Here is a 22376-nt window from a genome sequence, read left to right as displayed (position 1 = left end):
ACAGCTAATGGAAGTGGAAAGCTGACGCTGGAAAACAGCTGGGCATTTTCTCAGTTAAACATACATTTATTACAAAAAAAAATCCCCAAAAAACCTACATTTATCACACCACTCAGCACATTTACACAAAAATATGTATACAAATGTGTACAGCAGCTTTTTTGGTGAAAGGAGAGGTTAAATTTTTTATTTCCTAGGCTTTGAAGTAGTCTATCCCACTGTATATTTTCCCCCAGTTTGACTGAGATATAAATGATGTAAAGCATCATATAAGTTTAAGGTACGCAGCATAATGATCTAACTTAACATACTACTACAATACGTTTACTTAACATCCATCATCTCATACAGATACCAAAAAAAAAAAAAAAGAAAGAAAGAAAAAAAAAACCCCACATTTTTCCTTGTGATGAAACTCTTGGGACTGACTCTCCCGACAACTTTCATATAGATCATACAGCAGTGTTAACTACAACCATTCAAAGAAGTCTTATTTGCAGTAGTCTCATGGAAACAACCCAAATGTTCACCAACAGGTGAATGGATAAACGGATTGTGTTATAATCCAACACTGGAATACCACTCAGCAATAAAAAAGGACCAAATTATTGATACAACAACATGAGAGAATCTAAAATGTATCATACTATGTGAAAAAACTAAGTCTCAAAAGACTACATACTGTATGATCTCATTCATATGACAAATAAATGGAACATGTGTATTATCAGGTCAATCGGCAAAATATTAATAGCATCTGTATATTAAATTGTACCAGTGCTTATTTCCTGATTTTGATCACTATATTGTGATTATGTAGAAGAATGTCCTTGTTTTTTGAGAACTACATACAGGTATATAGGAGTAAAGGGGTATAAGACCTACAACAGTTCAGAAAAAAATATCTATTGATGGATAGTATAATAAAGAAAATATGATAAAATGTTAACATTTGGATCTGGGTAAAAATGAGAACTCTTTTCACTCTTCTTATAACTTTTCAGTAAGTCTGAAATTATTTCAAAATAAATAATTTTTTTTAAAGCATATAGTATAGGCAGGTTATAGATTAGCAGGAAGAGACCACATATAGGCACAAACACATACTCCCTGCTTCCTCACTTAGTTGGCCAAGGAAACAACACTTCAGAGAAGCCAGGTGGCTACCCCAAGCAGGGGCAGGGGCAGCATCTCTTTGCTGGTTTTCTCTATGGCTCTCGATTCCTTATGGAGTGTGCAAGTGCTGCTGCCATTCTTCACCCAGTCAGTGAATGTTCCAGAGCTGAGAACAAAGCCAGTCTCTCTCACTAATACACTTTTATATTCAGACTTACGTCATTAGCATCTTCCTAAGGAACTGACACTTAAGACTGTATGAGCCTACGTTTAAGGGACTATCAAAGAGTGTTCTAAGTTGGAACACCTGCATGTCAACGAGTGACCAAACCGATCAGCAGTAACAGTATAGTCCTCCTTTTGGGAGAAGATGCACAGCGGGTGCCCTGGTGGCTCTGAACAGTACCTCTGCCTCCAGCTTTCCTGTTCTCCACGAAGACCAGAGGAGCCTGGGGGAGGATAGATTCTTTTTCTGTAACGTTATTTCGATTCATAAATGTTTAAAAGGCAAAATAAAAAAGGGGCTATTTTTTCACGTGATTACAATAATTGGTTCTTTTTTTTTAAAGATTTTATTTTTATTTATTCGAGAGAGAGAGAGAATGAAAGATAGAGAGCACGAGAGGGAAGAGGGTCAGAGGGAGAAGCAGACACCCTGCTGAGCAGGGAGCCCGATGCGGGACTCGATCCCGGGACTCCAGGATCATGACCTGAGCTGAAGGCAGTCGCTTAACCAACTGAGCCACCCAGGCGCCCACAATGATTGGTTCTTAAAGAAATGTAAGAGGATTAGATTAGATGCCTTTTTAGTTCAATGGGTCTGTGATCAATCCTAGAAGCACCCTGAGCTGCAGATATGCTATATGGAACTTAAAATATTTTTCTGGGGCTATGACCAAGGTAAATATTTAGTAGAATTACAAATCAGGATTGGAGAGCTTCACCTTCCTTAAGTAAATGCACTTAACTGAAATATCGAAAGATTGCTTCATCAAACAAAGAATCGCATCTACTTTGAGGAGCATCATGATTCCCAGACTCCAAGAGCTCACAGTCTAGTATAAGGAAACAAGACCACTGCTCAAAATCAAGTGAAAGGTCAGTGAGAGTGCAAAACCATAATCCTTGGGAGAGTCAGAGACTGAAGACAGTCGCAGCCCATCAGAGTCGCCCGATCAATGGAACTCAAGTGACAAATTTGGCTGCGGTGTGCTATATTGCAGGCCCAGGGTGTCAGAGAGAGCAGTGAAAGATAACTCGGCAACAGCCTGTGGATCCAGGCATTGGGGGGTGATTACTCACAGCCTTGTGCAGAGGCCTGTGATTGGAGCATCGGCCTGTTACTGAGGTGTCCTCAACCTGTCACCAGCCCCTCCTCTGCTTCTTCCAATCCCTAGGGGCAAACCACTAAGGCTCTCTTCCCTGCGTGAGTGTCTGAGTCTGTTCTGCTTCTTTAAGAGGCTTTCTGTCACACCATGTGAGGTTGTAAAAGCTTATTGTTTTTTCTTGGGGGAAGACTATTAATTGTGGGAAAATGTCCAGCTAATAATAACGTCCATTATAGCAGCTAAACAACAGAGTGGCATCTTAGATGGCTGGGAACATCTCCTCCTATTTTATGTTAAATACAAAGAGAAAACATTCCTGAATTACACTTTCAAGGAAGCATTTCCTTCTGCTGAAATAAATGGCCAGTGGTAATGCTGTTATCTGGCTGTGTTGCTGATAAAAGCAGATTCTGTGAGTGAAGGTTAAAGGATCTCTGGTATCTGTCCCCTGTGGACACTGCCTGAGTCGCATTCTCATTATCGTTTGCCTGAATTAAGAGCCTCTTAAATGATCTTCCTGTCTCTGCCAGGGCAGAGGCCTATTCGTGTTTTGTTTTTGTTTTTGGTGACACAGGCTACACTGGCAATCTGGCAAAGCCTACGGCCCCCTTCTCAAAATAAAATTTTAAAATGCACAATATAAAATACACAGAACTGCAAGGACAACAGATTTTGTTGTCCTTAAAATGATCGAAATATGAAAAACAGATACGTGATCTTGTAACATGCTTCTCTACTAGTTTAGAAGAGTGGAAATATCTTCCAAAAGCTCATTGACAGACTTGCCCTCACATCTCACAGTGGTAAGTGACAGACTGCCAATCCATTCTGCCTCACTCTGGGTCACATGGCCGCCCGGCTAGAGACTCCATTTTCTGGTCTCTCTTGCAACTAGCTATGGCAGTGTGATATGCTATCACCAATATAAACTTCGGTGCAACATGAACAGAAGAAAAGGATCCATCTAGGTGTGGGCCTTAAAACACTGGGTGTGAGCTTTTCTTCTCCTTGACCTTCCTTTTGAGTTAGAATTCCAGCATGGCTACAACTAGTTGCCACCATTCAAATGCTCTACAAGATGGCGGAGGAACACAGAGAAAAAAAAAACAAGGGCCCCTGGCAGTACCCCCAGAGCTGTCCTCCCTGCCCCCAGCTTAGGCGGGTCACACTAATGTGAGAGAGAGAAATATATTTCTATCTTCTTTAAGCCATTAGATTTTGGGATTTCTATTACAGCTGCTTAGCCTTTAACCTAACTGATCCACAGACCCATGCCCAAACGAAACCATGACTGATTAGATGAATCATTTGGGGTAGAATAGATGTTAGGGAGTTAACTACGCTAGACTACACTAGACCCCAAGGGACTATGTCTTATATGCAGAATATACACCAGGGAGCCATAGAGATAGTCACCTTATGGGAATTCAACTATATGTTTTTAGAAAAAGAGAGCAGGAACTATTTAAACAGTAAGGGTAATTCAGCCATTCTACTCAAAGAGCATATGCCATGAATTGAACATGAGATAGCTGCCATGCATCTGTTATTCCTTCTACCTCAATTTCCTAGTTGCTGCCTCCAGTGTGAACCTTTTGTCGCACCAAGTGTGTTTCTAGTGTTTAAACCTACAATGTTCATTTTTCATATAACATGGACCCTAAATGCAAGGGAACTACTTTATCTGGTCCTGAATAGAAGATGACATGTATGTTCTAAAATTAAGGGAATCTTCTGGAAGGATTTGACTATAAGCAATTTTCATCGTAAGTGCTAACTTTAAAATTTAATCCCCGAATAAGATTCAAGTCCACTATATTAGTCTCAAAGTGATAGGATCTAAGGCTTGGAGGGGCCTTATATGTCCATCTAGCCCCAAACACCTATATGATAGAACCTCCTGTGAGAATAAATGTTGGTAGATATTGGTGACCAGTTGAGGTGCTCTTCCCATGATTCTATTCTAGCATTTCCCCCCACAATTCTATGTCTATGTACATATTTTCCCTGCTCATTCCCTTGTTTACCCGGGAAATATCCCCTTCAAGAATCAGGTCAAAGATCACATCTTCTATGAATACTCCCCTAAATCACTCAGGCAGTCTTAGGTGCTCCTTCCTTTCTGTTCCCATTGTAACTCTTTTGGTTCATATACTATATAGCACTACAATGTTCTCTTTGCTTAATTCCCCCATACAGCTCCTTGAAGGCAGAGACAGGTGATTTATCTGTAAATCAGGCTTCGAGACAATGCTTGGCACCCCATAAGCAATTCCTATATATTTTAAAATTTGAATTATGACAGTACATGCTAAATTCATTTTTGGATGCTGGATTAATTTGTTTGAGCTCCAAAAGAGGATTCTGAAAGACTGAAAAATCACCAGAGTCCGTCCTTTCATTCTCAGTAGCTTCCATCTTTTATTGTTTGTCAGCTTTGACTAGAATAAAGAAAGCAATAGGAAATGCGTTCATTTTTACTAACAATTTTAATCAATTCCACATTTCAAAATTGGCCTTCTCATAAATTGTCAGTAACACCAATACATAACACAAATTCTTTAAAGGGGAATTTGGCAATATCTAATCAGTCTACGTTTACGTTGATACTTTAACCAGCAATCCTAGTTCTAAGAATTTACCCTGAAGATACACGTCCAACAAAACAAAAAACCATATACATATACAAGGTTATTCATTGTAGCACTATATACAATAGCAAAATATTGAAAGCAATCTAAGTGCCCATCCATAGGATAAACTGGATAAACAATATCACATTCACATAGTGGATTACTCTGCAGCTGTATAAAAGAAAAAAATATCTCTATGAACTGATACCCTGATTTTCATTATATACTGTTAGGTGACAGAAAAAAAAAGAGCAAGGTATGCTACCTCTTGTGTAAGAAGTGAGTTATAAGAAAAAAATGTATGTATGTGGGTATGTATTTGCTTATTTTTTCAAAAGAAATACAGAAAAGATAAACCATAAACTAATAGAAATCATTACTGACCTATTGGAGTGAAGGAGGTATGGGATGGAAGAGATAGGGAAAGGAGTAATACTTCTCTAAGTGTACCTTGTTAAACTGTTTTGACTTTTGAACCATGTACATGTTTTATATATTCAAAAAACTTAACCAACAAAGACAGGATGTAGGGGGACACTTAAAACAGTATGTCAAAGAAACAAATGAACTCAATTGTATCAAATTCATGATACAACAAGAAGAAGAGACAAATGAAGTTAACATTTTAAGTGTTCTGGCTGTAGGCCTAAATGGGATGTGTTTCAAGTACAAAAATACCTATAAAGATCTTGAATTTTATTTTGTGATCTTGGTATTGGTGTAGTGATTTCAGAACTGTTTTGTGTGTATAGTAGAGCACAGCAAATAAGTAATTATATTGATGGGTTTTGGAATTAGGGTTCTGTGTGTGAGAAGAAAGGCGCAGATATGGAATGGGGGGATAAAAGTATCTTGAGGTGCTGGATGAAACTGGAGGTATCATTATGAACTCATTTTACACACACACACACACACACACATTATGGCTCTGTATACTGAAAGGGAATATGGAATGACATGTCAGTGACAATGAGCACACCTAATATCCAGCTCTTGATTTCTAGATACCATTCTTCACTAAAAGGAAGCAGGGCTCCTTGAAGAAATGGCTGATATATATATATCTTGCTGTGCCAAAAAACAAAGGCAGTGGTAAAAAACTGATGGGAACATGTCAAAAGAACACTGGCCAAATTTGGGACAATTTAAACCTCAAAAATATTACTAATGGCAGTGGATTAAAACAGTATCTTATTCTGTTTAAGCAGCTGTAACAAAAGGCCACCAACTGGGTAGCTTATAAACAATAGGAATTTATTTCTCACAGTTCTGGAGGCTAGAAATCCATGATCATGGACTGAGTTTTGGTGAAGTCCTTCCTGGTTCAGAGCCGGTGCCTTCTCTATTCTCATGTGGTGGAAGGGATATTTCTGCAGGCTCTTTTCTAAGGCACTAATCCCATTCATGAGGGCTACACCCTCATGACTTAAGCACCCAAAGACGCCACCTCCTGATACCATCCTCTTTAGGTGTTAGGATTTCAACATCTGAATTTGGGGGAGACACACACATTCTGAACATAGCATACATTAAATTAAAAAAGATAGTATGAGCCCGTAGTGATACTAAAAATGGTGGGAATGGCCAAAGGAAAGCTTGTCTTTATAGAAGAATCCAGCTAATGAATGTAGAAGGAATGACAGAAGGATCATCATTTTGCAACCACTGACTTAAGTAAAGTCAGGCAAGGATCAGTGGTCAATGCTAAAACCACTGGCTGAAAAGGTTGCTGGGGAACAAGATGTTATAAAGTTTCAAATTATTACTCTACAGATTACTTACTGGTTACAAATGGAAAAATGTACCTTTACTACCACCTTACCCACAGGATCCAACATAACCTCGTCAGCACCTGGGCAAACTGACTTTACATTGCCTCCAGGTATGACACACTGAAGATAAAACCACCTGTGAAACATTCATGCCAAAAATTATTAACTTGCATCTAATCATGATAGAAAAAAATCGAATAAATCTAAATTGTAGACTGTTCTACAAAACACTGGCCTGGACACTTCAAAAATACCCATGTCATAAAAGAGAAAAAAATGGGGAGCAACTGGTTTTTGATTAACAGACTAAAGAAACATGATAACAGCAACAACAACAAAAAAGTAACATCACAACAAAATGCAAAGCACGACCCTTGATTGGATCTTGGATTGACAAGGAAAGTCATAAAACATATTATTTTATTGGAACAATTATTATAATTTGACTATGGAGTTGATGTTACTTAATATTATATCAATGCTGAGTTTCTTGAATATAATTTCATGATAATGTCTGGTAGAATGGCTTTGTTTTAGTAGATACATGCTGCAGTATTTAGGGTTCATATGAAGTATCAAGTGTCACAATGTCAGTAAATTTCAAATGATTCAGCAAAAATAATTATCGAAAAAGGGAGAAGGAGAGGGGTAGTGTGTAGGCCAGAGGAAGACAAAGTAAATGTGGCAGAATGTTAACAACTGGTGAGTGTAGATTGATGGTATAGAAGTGCTTATTCTTTTTTTTTTTCTAATTTGTTATGTAGGTTTGAAAATTTTCAAAATTTAAAAAAAGGAGAAGAGGTTCAACACAGAAGAAGCTCAGCATAGGCCTTCTGTTGTCAACCAGGTTTACAAGGTGAATGGGAAAACAAAAGCAAAAGCAAACAAATGCAAGAGCTGAAAGTGTTAGGAATAGCTCAGCACATCTATCTCCTTAAGTAGCACACTACTCTGAGCACCAGACCCTCTGGTCTGGTCAATTCTACAACTTTCTGAGAACTATGTCAACTCTATACCTATTGCCTGTATTATATATAAAAATAAAACCACAAAACCAACAAAAGTTATAGAGAACATTTTTGGGACTTCAGGGGAAGTTTGAAGATAGACTATATATTAGATAATATTACTTTACCAATGATAATCTTATTTATGATAATGATATTGTAGCTATGTAGAAGAATGTTCATGTTCTTAGGAAAGAAATGGAGGCACCTGGGTGGCTCAGTCATTAAGCGTCTGCCTTCAGCTCAGGTCATGATCCCAGGGTCCTGGGATCGAGCCCCGCATAGGGCTCCCTGCTCAGCAGCAAGCCTGCTTCTCCCTCTCCCACTCCCCCTGCTTGTGTTCCCTCTCGCTGTGTCTCTCTCTGTCAAACAAATAAATGTTAAAGAAAAAAGGGAAAGAAATGTTGAAATATGATATCTGACATTTACTCTCAAATGATTCGGGGGTGGGGAGGAAGTGTGTGTGTGTGTGTGTGTGTGTGTGTGTGTGTGTGTGTGTGTGTGTTTAGAGAAAAAAATATGGTGATTGTTATACTTGAGAGTATTAGATTAAGGGTATAGGGGAGGGATGCCTGGGTGGCTCAGTTGGTTAAGCGTCTGCCTTCAGCTGGGGTCGTGATCCTGGGGTCCTGGGATTGAGTCCTGTGTTGGGCTCCCTGCTTGGCGGGGAGTCTGCTTCTCCCTCTGCCCCTCCCTTTTCTTGTGCTTGCTCTTTATTTCTCTCTCTCTCTGACAAATAAATAAATAAAATCTTTTTTTTTTTTAAAAGGTGTAGGGGAATTTATTGTGCTATTCATATAGGTGTTGTGTGGGTTAAACAGTTTTCAAAATTAAAAGCTGGAGTAAAGTTTCCACATTTCCTTTAGTTGTCCTTGGGTAATTAGTTTGGTTTTTTTTTATTTTTTAAGATTTTATTAATGTGTTTATTTATTTGAGAGAAGGGGGAGGGAGAGAGACAAGCAGACTGCATACTGAATGCGGAGCCTGACGTAAGGCTCAGTCTCACAACCCTGAGATCCTGACCTGAGTGGAAATGAAGAGTGGGATGCTTAACCAACTGAGCCACCCAGGCGCACCAGTTTGGCTTTCTTTTAATTTTAAACTTGTGTTATATCTTCCTTCCTGACTCCTTTCACCCTAATAAAAGAATATATAAATGAATGACCCACGTATGTTTCCACATAGAAAAGTCTTCTCCCATAAGACAATTACTGCTTTAGGATAGAAATGAACAAGGACAGTATGAGACAGTAGAAAAGTATGGACTTTAGAGTAGGACTCAGGTTCAAATCTTAGTTCCAAATGATTAGTTGTGTGATCCTGGAAAAGCTGTATATGACCACACACATAGTAGTTGTTTAATGATTGGTAGCGATTTGGGAGGAGGTAGTAGTATTTAGTATTATTTAACAATAGTATTTAGTATTGTTATTTTAAGAACAGCAGTTGAAGACAATAGATTTTCTTGATATTTCCATTATGTAATCACAACAAAATTTGCCTCTTATTTATTTATTTAGATTTATTTATTTAAAGAGAGAGAGAGCACAATCGGGAAGGGCAGGGAGAGGGAGGAAGAATCCCAAGCAGACTGCACCAAGCCTGGAGCCCAAAGTAAGGCTCAATTCCACAACCCCAAGATCACAACCTAAGCCAAAACTGAGAGTCAAACATTCAACGAACTGCACCATCTAGGCATTCCCAAATCTTCCCATTTTAAACTAATTAAAAAGGAATCACAACATGGGGCACCTGGGTGGCTCATTCGGTTAAGCATCCGACTCTTGGTTTCGGCTCAGGTGGTGATCTCAGGGCTGTGGGATCGAGCCCCACTTGGGGCTCCTCGTGGAGTCTGCTTGTCCCTCTCCCTCCCACTCTCTGCTTCCTGCCCCCGTCCCTTTCCCTCCCTCTGCTAGTGCTCTCTCTCTCTCTCAAATAAATAAATAAAATCTTAAATAAAAAAAGGAATCACAATGTCATTCCTCAGAGGGAAATGTCACGAAGAATAAAAAAGGAATGTTTAATGATATCTATAACGACAAATTAAATGCAGCAAACATCTATTGAGATCCCACTTTACAGGCACTGTGCTAAAATGCATAGCTTTTGCCATTAGGGAGTTCACCACTTAATGAGGAAAACAGATAAATACACACTCATTATAATACAGGTGGACTGCACAAAGTACTATAATAGAGGCACAAAGTATTACAGAAATACTGAGAAGAGAGTTAGCAGCTCATTCTCACAAGGATTGTCAGGAAGTGCTTCAGAGAGGAGATAATACAAAGGCTAAGAATTGAAGGATATGTAAGATTTCATCAGGTATAAAGGGAAGCAGGTAATTCCAAGTAAAGGAAAATGGTTTTAGTACAAAGGAATGAAAGATCATGGTAAATTTGTAAGGGAATAAGTATTTGGTATGGAATAACTAGGTCTTCAGGTGTGTTTTAAATATAGGAGATGTGATTGAAAGGAAATTTTGGAACTGTATCACTAAAAATTCAAGTATCTACTGTGTAAAAGGCACTGTGGTAGAAGCTTTACAAAGATGAACATATTTAGTATTCACAGCAACCCCATGAAGTACATTATTTTCCAGGTCCCACCCCCAAGAGATTCTGATTGAGTAGGTGGGGAGAATGAGGGAGATAAAGAACATGCATTTTAAACAAGCACTCTAGGTGATTGTGATGCAAGAGATTCATGAATGACACTGAGAAATACTGACTGAGAGAAAAGAATGAATTTGCATGAAGGCAAGTTGCATACATTTAAAAATGTATTCTTCCCAACTCATGCCATACTCACATCAACCTATGACAAACAGACATTATTATTCTCCTTTTATGGATGATTAAAATGAGGCACAGAAAGGCTTAATAACTTGTTTAAGATTACCCAGCTAAAATGTGACAGTGCCTGGACTTATGAATCTAAATGTCTACTACATATCTCTATCCAGAAGCCCTAATATAAATTCAGGTTCAACATACTCCATTTTCTCAACTCATTCTTTGCCCCAAGCACAAACACGTTAATTCCTGCTCTGATATACCCAATCTCAATGAACAGCCCACCATGTACACATTTATCCATGCTAGAATTCGCCCGCTAAATCTAGTAAATCACCTTATCCTGTCAATTTCACCTTCTAAAGAGTTTTCAACAGTCTCATTTCCACCCACACTACTACTGACTTAACAATAACAGGTTCATTTATTGAGTACCTACATCACATCTAGCACAGTACATTAATCCTTAGATCAACTCTTCGAAGTAGGCAATGTTATTGTCTCCATTATATCAATGAGGACTCCATGGCTTTGATTCCATGTCCTTTGCCTCTATACAGTTGAGCTCCAGATCAACACCTCCATCTTTGCCAGCTCTTATCCCTCCAACTAGAACATTTAGTCTTCTAGAATACCTCCTCTTGCTTATTCTACTGACAAATAAAACTTTAAGGATAAAAACTAAACTTACAGCAACCCTTTCCCATTTTCCTATTATCATCAATGGTACCTCCTCAGTTTTACAGGGTTTTTTATTTTCAGTTTTGTAGTTTTTAATCTTAAAGTTTGTAAGAGGAATCATGATGTAGTAGGAAGAAGGAATGGGAAATAAAGTTAGAATATGACCTGGGTTTACTATTTGATTTCACATTTTTTGTTTTTAGCTCTGTGTCTATGCAAGTTACATAACTTCTCTGTCCTTAATTTTCCTTAAATAAAGGATAAGGTTAATAGGAGTATTAATTCATAGAGTCCTATGTGGGAAAAGTACACTATATAGTGTTAAATCCATTTTTGAGGAGGAAGAAAATCTCTTCAATGTGGCACACACATATATCGTATGGCCATAATCTGGATAATCTTTGTCAGACACATCAGTCTCCTGCATAAATATCTCAAGTGGCTATGCCTTGTCCATTGAATAAGATGTAAACTCAACTCTGCAGACATTCTGTCAACCATACTACTGCCTATTCTTACACCTCTCTTGCTTCACTCTATGAAATAATCCAATGGAGTCATTTGGTTAACAAGCATTATATCTTCTTATTCCTCAGCCTTCTCTCATTCTGCCCCTTCTATATCTCAATGCCTTCCCATTCCTTTAACCAATCCGGGTATATTCCTTTTTTTAAGATCAAGGTTGGTAGCTAACAAGCAACTAGATGTCTGGACCAAAACAATGAGTACATGTGGTTCAAAACCAAGGCATGAACAGAGAGCATGTGCTGGAATTGTCTTTTTCTGTGGAGCCCAATTACATAGGTATGACTGTTTACTATGCAGATTATGTAGGTGTAATTGTTTATAATGTGATAAACTATAAAATTTCAGAAAAGTTTCCTTAAACAAAATGTCTACAAATGCTGGACAAAAATAAACATCCCTTGAAATGCTTAGCTGAGCTCACAAAGGAAAGGGAAATTCCCAGAGGCCAAAAGTGAAGAGGTAGTTGAAGAGGTAGTTGAAAATGGTCAACTGATACTGAAGTAACACTGGGGCATTTGTTATTCTTATAGTCTTTTTTTTTTTTAATTTTAATTTTTAATGAGAAATTTTATCTTTGGATGTATATGTCACATAGAACATGATACTCTAGAAAAAAGAGAAGTATGAAATAATTTTATTTACAAATTACACACATTTGGAGTTATACTAATCTATTCATATGCTAAGATTTTCAATATTCAACTATTTTTTCATTTATATAATTCATATAATTTCTTTTTAAAAAATTAACATATAATGTATTATTTGTTTCAGGGGTACAGGTCTGTGATTCATCAGTCTTACACAATACCCAACACTCATCACAACACATACCCTCCCCAGTGTCCATCACCCAGCTCCCCCAATCCCCTTAAGCAACCCTCAGTTTGTCTTCAAAGATTAAGAGTCTCTTATGGTTTGTCTCCCTCTCTGTTTTCATCTTGTTTCATTTTTTCCTCTCTTCCCCTAGGATCCTCTGCCTTGTTTCTCAAATTCCTCATATGAGTGAGATCATATGATAATTGTCTTTCTCTGATTGACTTATTTCACTTAGCCTAATACACTCTAGTTCCATCCACATCATTGCAAATGGCAAGATTTCATTTTTTTGATGGCTGTAATATTCCATTGTGTATATATATACCACATCTTCTTTACTCATTCATGTGTTGATGGACATCTGGATTCTTTCCATAGTTTGGCTATTGCAGACATTGCTGCTATAAACATGGGGGTGCAGGTGCCCCTTAGGATCACTATATTTGTATCTTTGGGGTAAATACCCAGTAGTGCAAGTGCTAGGTCGTAGGGTAGCTCTATTTTCAACTTTTTGAGGAACCTCCATACTGTTTTCCAGAGTGGTTGCATCAGCTTGCATTCCCACCAACAGTGTAGGAGGGTTCCCCTTTCTCCACATCCCCACCAACATCTGTCGTTTCCTGACTTGTTAATTTAAGAGACACTCTGAGACTAGGAGATAAGATTTGAACGAGGTGGGACAATGGAACTGTGACACCCCTCCCAAATGTGCAGAGTGCCCTTCTTAAACCCATCTTCAATAAAAGAATTGACCAAAAAAATCCAGGAAAAGAACAAGGAAACCTGTCTGCCTCAGCCAGCTGGGACTCTGTGTGGGGGAAAATGTGTCCCTTGAGAATTTGTAATCACAAACTTGCCTACACATCACTTTGGGGTTCAAATGTACACTATCAGCCTGATCTGGGAAGACCCCAGTCAGGAAATTAACTAAAAGTTGTCCCATATTGAGAGTAATGTAGGATGCCGAGAAGAAACAAATATAAGTCTTTGACAGGTCAAAGAGGACAGAGTCAGAATATTCAGGATTCCCACAGATAAAAAATTACTGTCAACCTAGAACACCCAGAAAAATTAGAATTAATAAATGAGAACCTGTTCAGACAAGCAAAAACGGAGTTTATGAACAGACCCTCACTAAAGGAATTTGCAAGGAAATCAACTAAAAAAAAAAAAGAAAGAAAAGAAAGAAATTGATTCACAATTGATCCAAATTGCAAGAAGGAGTGATAAGCAAGGAAAGTGGTATACATGTGGGTAAATAAAAGCAAACACTGATTGTAATGATTAAAAAACAAAGTATCTTAATTAAGAAAGTAAGAAAATATCTACTTTTAAAGGAACTAAATTATTGGATAACAATAACGTGTAAGATGGAAGGGAAGTGATGAGAGGAAAGTGTATGGAGGTAAAGATAAAAATTAATTTTAGACTTTAAGATTTTATTAGGATGAACTACATGAAATTCCTAAATTCAACTCTTTATCTATAAAATATTGTCAATCTCATGTGGTTCAACCTAATATATCACAATTTTAAAGATAACCGCTAAGTGAATAGAAATAAAATGCACAGCTTCCAGAAGAAGAGACAAAAGTGGAATAAAACCTCAATACAAAAAAAAAGTGGACAATAGATGATACCATTAATATAAAAATTTGAATACGAAGAACAATACAAAATATGGGTTGTGGATACAGATAGATATTTGAAAAGTATAAAGGAAATTCAGGATACTGCTAAGGGTAGAGAGAAAGAGATCAAACTTCTAAGATTTTATTTTTAAAACTGGAATATGAGTACACAGGTCTACTATTCTTTACAATTTGCAATGAATTAAACTTATGTTTAATAATAAAATTTTTAAAGCCATAAAATTTTTTTAAAGCCATAAAGTTACAAAGACAAAAAACAAAACAAAACAAAAAAACCCAATATGTAGTGTTTTCCAATTTCTGTGGTGTAAAACACTCCCACATGTTTAAGATACCAATGTGACATCACTGAATGCAGAGTTAATAAGAGATGTACAGGGGCGCCTGGGTGGCTCAGTCGTTAAGCGTCTACCTTCTGCTCAGGTCATGATTCTGGGGTCCTGGGATCGAGCCCTGCATCAGGCTCCCTGCTTTGTGGGAAGCCTGCTTCTCCCCTCCCACTCCCCCTGCTTGGGTTCCCCCTCTCGCTGTGTCTCTCTCTGTCAAATAAATAAATAAAATCTTAAAAAAAAAAAGAGAGAGATGTACAGTAGCACATATATAGTATTTTCACCATACAGATAACAATGGATGTAAATAATTTCAAAAGCATAGAATGTAGTAAAATAATTAGGAATAATGAATTTTAAATATATTACCTATGTCTTAAATGACTTATTTAAGTAAATTTATATAATTTAAAATGTGTGTCTAAAAACTGGCTTACAAAATTCCTGAAAATTTAAGAATTAATTCTCACAAGCCAGTGAAAGCCATGTCTAGCATACCACTGTATAAGTATGAATCTGAAACAGTTCTTTTTTTTTTTTTTAAGGTTTTATTTATTTATTTGTCAGAGAGAGAGAGAGAGGGAGAGCACACAAGCAGGGGGAGCAGCAGGCAGAGGGAGAAGCACACTCCTCACTGAGCAGGGAGCCCCATGTGGGGCTCGATTCCAGGACGCTGGGATCATGACCTGAGCCAAAGGCAGACGCTTAACCAACTGAGCCACCCAGGTGCCCTCAAAACAGTTATTTCTGAGTGATATGAGAGAAATTGTTGTGAAGAACCTCTGAAAATCCTCTTTGTCATAAAAGCAATGAGAATAATGGAAGAAGTGTAAAAATAAATTTACTCTGTTCTCTGGAAGTTAACAAAGGTTTCCAGTAATTCAGGGTGTGTTGATTACACTTGATCTTAGCCAAAAGGCCGAGAAGCGATGGGGGTGTGTTGATTATCAAAAAAAAAAAAAAAAAAAGATCGCCAAAAAGTGAGCTTTGTGCAATTTTAACTTCCCCTATTCTAATCTACTCCATCTCCAGTTCTGTCGTAGCCTTGAAAAGCAACAATCACAGTGAAAACTACCAGTCTGGAAGTCACACAAGATGGAATAATGGATCAAAACTCCCTCAAACCTCCACTCCCAGAAAACTGTCATTATTTGACCTGTCTGATGGTTCTCTGGACAACCCAACTCATAGGCTGTCTTTATTTTATCTGACTTGGAGTTTGCCAGTGTAAATCTCTTCCCCCAACACCACCCCCAAAGAAGCTTGTCCAAAACTATGAGACAAATGTTTAACAAGTGGTTGCCTGATGCATTGGACAATAGGGCAAACAAGAGGTCAACCAAAAAACTCAAAAGGGAAAACTGGGAAATAAGATATCCAGAGAGGGCTTTGAAAAGCTCTCATGTGAACCTTGGAATTGAAATGGCAATACACTTCCAGGATTGTGCACATGCTCAGGAATGACATGAGAAAGCCCTAAGTTCACCACTCTGGCTGACCTTGAGACTCTACATAAGTAAGAAATAGGCAGAATTTTAAACAGCCTGGCTGAGTGTTGACTACATACCCCAAATTGCATAGAGCCCCTCGGCAAACACTGGAACACCTACTGGTTGCAGGCATATAAAGACACCTGTGTAATCATTATTTCAGGAAACCATATTCAAAGAACTAAAGGAAAGTATGAGGATAATACCTTAAAAAATAGAGAATATCAATAAAGAGATAGAAATTATTTTTTTTTAAAGATTTTATTTATTTATTTGAGAGAGAGAGAATGAGAGATAGAGAGCACGAGAGGGAAGAGGGTCAGAGGGAGAGGCAGACTCCCCGCCAAGCAGGGAGCCCGATGCGGGACTCGATCCCGGGACTCCAGGATCATGACCTGAGCCGAAGGCAGTCGCTTAACCAACTGAGCCACCCAGGCGCCCGAGATAGAAATTATTTTTTAAACGACAAAATAGAAATGCTGGAGTTGAAAAAGACAATAACCAAGTGAAAATTTCACTAACAGGCTCAATCACAGATAAGAATCAGCAAAACTGAAAAATACATCAATTGAGATTATCCAATTTGAGAAAAAGGGAAAAAGAATGAAGAAAATGAACAAAGCCTCAGACACCTGAGGGACTACCATTTAACATTACAATATACTCATAATGGGTATCACAGGAGAGGAGAGAGAAGGGACAGAAAGGATATTTGAAGAATGGCTGAAAATTCCCCAAATTTGACAAAAAACAACACTGTACACATCTACAAAGTTCAATATATTCCAAGTAGGATAAATTCAAAATGATTCACGTGTAGACACATCACAGTGAAACTGTCAAAAGCAAAAGACAAAGAATTTTGAAAGTAGCAAGAGAGAAACGACTTGTCAAGTCCAAGGAACCTTTAATAGTTGGTTTCTCATTAGTAACTGATGAAGCCAAAAAAGTGGGATGACATATTCAAAGTGCTAAAAGAAAAAGACTTTTTATTTTATTTTATTTTATTTATTTATTTGTCAGAGAGAGAGAGAGAGCACAAGCACGGGGAGCAGCAGGCAGAGGGAGAAGCAGACTCCCCACTGAGCAGGAAGCCCGATGCGGGACTTGATCCCAGGACCCTGGGATCATGACCTGAGCCAAAGGCAGACGTTTAACCAACTGAGCCACCCAGGCACCTCAGGAAAAGACTTTTAACCAAGAATTATGTATCAAGCAAAATTATCTTTCAAAACTGAAGGATCCACTTCCATCATTACAGCATGAAGAGCCCTATGACCTGTTCCAAAATGAAAATTATTATTATTATTTTTAAAGATTTTATATATTTATTTGACAGAGAGACACAGGGAGAGAGGGAACACAAGCAGGGGGAGTGGGAGAGGGAGAAGCAGGTCTCCCATGGAGCAGGGAGCCCAATGCGAGGCTCGATCCCAGGACCCTGGGATCGTGACCTGAGCCAAAGGCAGCTGCTTAATGACTGAGCCACCTGGGTGGCTGAAAATTATTAAAGGAAACAAAGAAAAATAACTCCCCCCCACACACAAAAACAAATTTTACACCCACCCCAATAAAAAAAAATTGGAAAAAAAGAAACCACTCAAAGCCTTTGGAAATTATCCTAAGAACAAACAGCAAATGGAAAAACATCTCTTCAGGAAAATCTATAAATATTTGGTAGGAAAGGTGAGTATCTGTGGTTTTTCAGGAAGACTGCTGCCTGACCCCCACTCTGGCCCCCCAGCTTAGTGAGGTGGAGACTCCAGTCCAGACTGCTGCAGCCAAGAACACAGAATTGCTTCCTGTTTTAGCTACCAGCTGGAAGCCTTTGTTCCTGGGAGAAACAGGACTTAAATGTTTCTCATCCTGCCCCCAGCTGTCTGTTGCTGAGACTAAGTCCTAAGTGAACGTGGTCAAGAGGCAGGCGCTCTCTTCTTTCACCCAACCTCTACCTTGGCCATGGCACAGTAAGAATACTGGAGGAAGTATAATACAAGGGAAATGCAAGTTCAAAACACAATGAGATAACATTTCACATCCACCAAGATGATATATAATAAAAACAAAATAAAACAAACAATACTAAGTGTCAGTGAGGAGAGATTTAGAAAAATTGGAACCTTCATAATTCATAAACTCTAAAATGTAAAATAGTGCATTTGCTTTGGAAAACAATTTGGCAGTTCCTCAAAAGATGAAATCTAGAGTTGTCTATGACCAGCATTTCCAATCCTAGGTATATACCTAAGAGAACTGAATGATTCTATTCATAAGAAAAGTCTAGAATAAGCATATCTATAGCAACAGAAGTAGATTAGGGGCGCCTGGCTGGCTCAGTTGGAAGAGCATGCAACTCTTGATCTCAAGGGTTTTTTTGTTTTTGTTTTTAAGATTTTATTTATTTATTTGAGAGAGAGAGAAGGAGAGACAGTGAGAGAGTACAAGCGGGGAGGAGAGGGAGAAGCTAGCTCCCTGCAGAGCAAGGAGCCCAATGCGGGGCTCGATCCCAGGACCCTGGGATCATGACCTGAGCCGAAGGCAGACGCTTAACGACTGAGCCACCCAGGTGCCCCTTGATCTCAGGTTTTTAGTTTGAGCCCCACACAGGGTGTAAAGATTACTTAAAAAAATAAAATCTTTAAAAAAGAAAAATTAGATTAGTAGTTGCAAGGAGTTGAGGAGAGAGAAGAAAGGGAATAAAGGGGAGTGAATGCTAATGGTTATGAGGTTTCCTTTTGAGGTGGTAAGTATATTCTGGAATTAGCACTGGTAAATATTGCACAAGTTTATGCCAATAAAAAGTCCACTGAATTGTATACTTTAAAAGGGTGAGTGAAGGGGCACATGAGTGGCTCAGTCAGTTAAGCTTCTGCCTTCGGCTCAGGTCATGATCCTGGAGTCCCAGGAGGGAGCTTGCATGGGGCTCCCTGCTCAATGAGGAGTCTGCTTCTCCCTCTCCCTCCGCCCCTCCCCTTGCTCCTGCTTGCTCTCTCTCTGGCTCACTCTCTCAAATAAATAAATAAAATCTTTGAAAAAAAAGAGTGAGTTAGTGGTATGTGCATTATATTGAGTGAGAGAGAGAGAGGAATAAGAGGAATAGTTACTTTCACTTGGTCATTATGGCCTAGGAGGTCGGAAATCACTTAGTCAGCCTTATGCAATGTCAACCAAACACTAATAGCTTACCTCAGTTCCTGTTTCTCTCCAATCCCAAGCCCGACTTCCCCCTGGCCACACTTTGCAGTCCTTATAGGTTTTAGTAGAGCCTTGTACTTTCATTTGCCCCCATGATAGGGAAGCAATTTCAGGGGAGGACATAAGGAACTTAACTAAATCTGAAATTAAAAGAAAAATATGTTAAATAAGTTATGAAGTAAGGTTGAAACAACTCCAAAATACAGGAGCTATACTATATACAAATATGTATTTTAAAATATAATACTATATACAAAGTGCAGTAAACCCTAGTCCCCTATGAGTTAAGAAGCATCTTTGTCATTTATATGGTTGTGACTTCTTCTCTAGAGATCTAAAAAGTAAAATGTTGGGCGCCTGGGTGGCTCAGTCGGTTAAGCATCTGCCTTTGGCTCAGGTCATGATCCCAGGGTCCTGGGATCGAGTCCCGCATCGGGCTCCCTGCTCCGCGGGAAGCCTGCTTCTCCCTCTCCCAATCCCTCTTGTGTTCCCTCTCTCGCTGTGTCTCTCTCTGTCAAATAAATAAATAAAATCTTAAAAAATAAATAAATAAAAAGTAAAATGCTAACTCTTGGGATCCTGAATCATTTAACCATGGAAACCAGATACTATATTACTTCTCAAACTGGATGGAATTCTTGAATTTTTTGAGAGATAAAATTAATGGAGTGAGGAGGTTGACACATCCTTTCTCCAAAAAGCAAGTATAAAGCGAGGTAAACCTTTCAAAATAATACTTTGATACTCTAGAAATAATAAAGGCATACTATAAGCTGAGAAGCACTTATTTATGAAAACCACTGAATTTCGGAGGGCAGTAACATGGCTTGTTGTTCCTGCCTGGGATTACTGTCATGCCCTCAATCAGTTCAGTTGGCACAGAGATTCAACTTGGTTGAGGCAGGATATGAAAATCAACAACAGTCTTGTTGCTTTGGCTAGAGGAGGCTTGATTAATTTAGAGCATTATATATTAAATTGGTGATCTCAGTGGCAAGCAAATATGGATGGCAGGTGGCTCTGCTTCCTTGCTATCGTGGGCTTGTTTGGGGCAAGCAATGGATTTGCAGAGTAGGCAGGGATTTAACAGGAATTTCTCAGAGCTGACATAGCCATAGGGGCCTTGATGAGCTCTCCACATAGCCGGAGTGGACCAAATGCTGTGAGTGTATGTATCAAAGACAAAAACCGAGGAGGCCTAAATCATGCAAACATTTTGGGCTCGTGGAGCTGACAGCACATGCAAATTGAGAAGCAAGATGGCTCAAGAGGACTTAGAACAATGTAAAAGCCAGGCAAGAAATGAAAACAGTCTGAACTTCGAACTCAGTGCACACATTGAACACTGAACACTGAACTCAGTGCACACATTGACCCACAAGTACAGAGTAAAAATCTTATTGGCGTGAGGTATTTGAGCACAATCTTTCTTTGACTGAACACGAAGCTATACAGACACAGAGGAGAACCCTAGGAAGTCAAGCTTAAAAAAAAAAACACAAGAATAAAAATTAAAGGGGTGCTTGACTGGCTCAGTTGGAAGAGCATGTGACTCTTGATTTTGGGGTCATGGTCCAAGACCCATGTTAGGTGTAGAGATTATAAATAAATAAATAAATAAATAAATAAATAAATAAATAAAATAATAAACTTTAAAAAATTGAATAAAAGTTAAAAACGGATCCTAGTGGCCACACATTGCATGGGAGATAGAATTCACAGATTTAGTCTAGGCAAGTGATTAAGTACCAAGATTAACATGCAGGAGGTGAAATCAGAATCCAGACTTTAATATACTACTTAAAATATTCAGTTTTGACCAAAAAGTTGTAAGACATGCAAAGAAACAGGGGCACCTGGCTGGCTCAGTCAGTTAAGTGTCTGCCTTCAGCTCAGGTCAGGATCCCAGGGTCGTGGGATCGAGCCCCAAGTCAGGCTCCCTGCGCCCCTCTCCCTGCTCGTGCTCTCTCTCTCTCAAATTAATAAAATCTTTAAACAAAAAGACTTGCAAAGAAACAAAAAATATGAACCATACTCATCAACTGAAACTGTATCTGAGTGTTCCCATATGTTTGCTTTAGCAAAGATTTCAAAGAAATTATTATAAATATATTCAGGGAACTAAAGAAACCATATATAAAGAATTAAACAAATTATGATGACAATAACTTACTCAATACAGAATTGCAATAAAGAGAAAGACTTTTCAAAAAAAGAATCATAGAAATTCTAGTATTTATAAGTAAAATAACTAAAAGGTTAATTTTAATAGTCAAGGTTCTACAGAGAAACAGAACCAGTAGATCATGCATATTATGAGATTTATTTCAAGGAAGTGTCTCATGCACTTCTGGGGAGCGGCCAGTCCAAAATGTCTAGGCAGGTTGGCAGGCTGCTAACTCTTGGGCAGAAGTTGTCATTGTAGTAACAATGTATTATTTCTTCTTCCTGAAGGAAACCTCAGTTTTGCTTTTAAGGTCTTTCAACTGATTGGGTGAGACATACCAAGAATATCGAGGACAATCTCCTTTATTTGAAAGTCAACTGATCATAGATGTGAACATCTACAAAACACCATCAAGTAACACTTAGATTAGCACTTGGTTGAATAACTGGGTACTGTAGCCTAGCTAAATTGACATTTAAAACTAACCATCACAGTTCACCCCTTGTCAATCTGGCACCTATATATATGTCCTTAAACCATATTTAATCTCCAAATAAACATATTAGCAAAGTGATACTTCTGTCTAACATTAATAACTAATCCATTTTTCCAGCTTCAAATACTGAATATCCATTTTTAAAATACATAGCAAAGTACATAAACACATTGTTTTAGGTGCTATGGGAGGAAGATACAAATTTACATGACATGAGTCCTGTTCTTAGGAACCAATATTACCCTAGAGGAGAGAAGACATATACAAATAACTATAATTTTTAAGGGAATTTTTTTTAATATGAAGTAACTTTTGAAAAGTGGTGTAGGGAAGTATAATGAGTTGTTAATGAGTGTTGAGAAAGACTT

General features: G+C 38.3%; 1 protein-coding gene and 1 non-coding gene across 2 annotated transcripts in view; both read right to left on the bottom strand.

Moving 5' to 3' along the window:
* AAMDC (adipogenesis associated Mth938 domain containing) overlaps nucleotides 1–22376 on the bottom strand; it is a 39569-nt gene that overhangs the window by 7841 nt on the left and 9352 nt on the right. The window contains exon 2 of the mRNA XM_025848527.2: nucleotides 19337–19485. Within this exon, the coding sequence (XP_025704312.1) occupies nucleotides 19337–19468 (132 nt within the window). The 5' untranslated portion in view covers nucleotides 19469–19485. The remainder of the gene's footprint in view (nucleotides 1–19336; nucleotides 19486–22376) is intronic.
* On the bottom strand, nucleotides 15407–15591 carry LOC112806367 (U2 spliceosomal RNA). The gene has a single exon (XR_003203838.1). It is a non-coding gene; the product is annotated as a U2 spliceosomal RNA (small nuclear RNA).

Source organism: Callorhinus ursinus, unplaced genomic scaffold, assembly GCF_003265705.2.
Source record: "Callorhinus ursinus isolate GAN/ISIS: 27379988/994484 unplaced genomic scaffold, GSC_fseal_2.0 scaffold35, whole genome shotgun sequence".
Classification (NCBI taxonomy): domain Eukaryota; kingdom Metazoa; phylum Chordata; class Mammalia; order Carnivora; family Otariidae; genus Callorhinus; species Callorhinus ursinus.
The sequence above is the reverse complement of the archived record's forward strand: the minus strand, read 5'-3'. Positions and strand labels throughout refer to the sequence as shown.